Source organism: Sinocyclocheilus grahami, unplaced genomic scaffold (genome assembly GCF_001515645.1).
Source record: "Sinocyclocheilus grahami isolate Dianchi unplaced genomic scaffold, SAMN03320097.WGS_v1.1 scaffold1636.1, whole genome shotgun sequence".
Lineage (NCBI taxonomy): Eukaryota > Metazoa > Chordata > Actinopteri > Cypriniformes > Cyprinidae > Sinocyclocheilus > Sinocyclocheilus grahami.
This window is the reverse complement of record NW_015506815.1, coordinates 29226-30627: the sequence shown is the minus strand read 5'-3', so window position 1 is coordinate 30627 and position 1402 is coordinate 29226. Positions and strand designations below refer to the sequence as shown.

The 1402-nt window shown below is 38.2% G+C and overlaps 1 protein-coding gene across 1 annotated transcript; it reads left to right on the top strand.

The window, feature by feature from the left end:
• Positions 1-194: 194 nt before the first annotated feature.
• Positions 195-1400, top strand: LOC107571694 (myosin heavy chain, fast skeletal muscle-like; the record flags this gene model as incomplete). The annotated part of the gene is made up of 5 exons (XM_016258027.1): positions 195-307; positions 388-475; positions 556-673; positions 780-903; positions 1374-1400. Coding segments are annotated over exons 2-5 (339 nt in total), but the record flags the coding sequence as incomplete, so codon positions are not given.
• Between the last annotated feature and the right edge of the window lie 2 nt (positions 1401-1402).

The window sequence follows — 1402 nt, the reverse complement described above, 5'->3', positions numbered from 1 at the left end:
ATTTCCTCAATTCCTTTGTGTTTTAATTATGTACAAGACACCTGCATATACAAAAACTTAAAAAATATTGAGATCATCAGAACGCAACAAACTATGTGATCACAGATTTTGGAGTTTCAAAATATGAAGTATATGTATGCAAGATAACAGTTAGATTCAACAAGATGTAAATAGAGATTTATTGAAGGGGTTAATGGAAAGCAACACAAGATTAACAAAATTTTTTTTATATAAAACAGAGGGAGGTGGAAAGAAAGGAGGCAAGAAGAAGGGTGGTTCCTTCCAGACGGTGTCTGCACTTTTTAGGGTAAACAGATTATCGCTCTTATTTAAGTTTGTGAATTTTTTCACCATTACAGATTAGATTAATTACAAATATTTCCACAGGAGAACTTGGGTAAGCTGATGTCTAACCTCAGGAGCACTCACCCTCACTTTGTGCGCTGCTTGATTCCTAATGAATCCAAGACTCCAGGTAATCTTGATCCTTGAAGACTCAAATGCATCACAGTTTTGAAAAAAATATCTGGAACCTTAAGAACATTTGCATTTCAGGTCTGATGGAGAACTTCCTGGTTATCCACCAGCTCAGGTGTAATGGTGTGCTGGAGGGTATCAGAATCTGCAGGAAGGGTTTCCCCAGCAGAATCCACTACGGTGACTTTAAGCAGAGGTAAAGACATTTTTTTGTAACTTCTTACTTAGAGATGATGTATCACCTAGTCTTCACTTCCTTACATATTTCACAAGAATACTACTCTCCCCTAAATGTCCTCTAGATACAAAGTATTAAACGCTAGCGTCATCCCTGAGGGACAGTTCATTGACAACAAAAAGGCTTCAGAGAAACTCTTGGGCTCTATTGATGTTGACCACACCCAATACAAATTTGGACACACCAAGGTGAGCTACTCGGCAAATACACCATGTGGACAAAACTATTTCAACTCTTTCCTTCTAATTTTTTGACTCTGCTACAACACAATGACATTGTAGAGAATTCAGTCCTTCCAATTGTCCTGCAACAGTTTGAGGAAGGAAGGCCTGAAGCTTTTGAATAGGCGTTCAAGTCTAGGCTTTGTGGCAGTCAAGTTATTCCACACCAGATTACACAAAAAATTCCTATATGGACCGCACTTTGTGTACTGGACACTGTCATGCCTCCTCAAACTGTTACATCAAAAAAAGGAAGGACGGAATTCTCTCAAATGCCACTCTATACTATAGTATAGAACATAATAGATTTTTACTGGAACAGCCAAACTCAATTATTATTAGGGCAATATAGTGTATCCCAGGCCACATCTACGCTGAAAATGACTTATTGGCTTCTTCAACACTACACCACTAATATATACCAAATGTTCTTGTAGGTGTTCTTCAAAGCTGGTCTGTTGGGTGC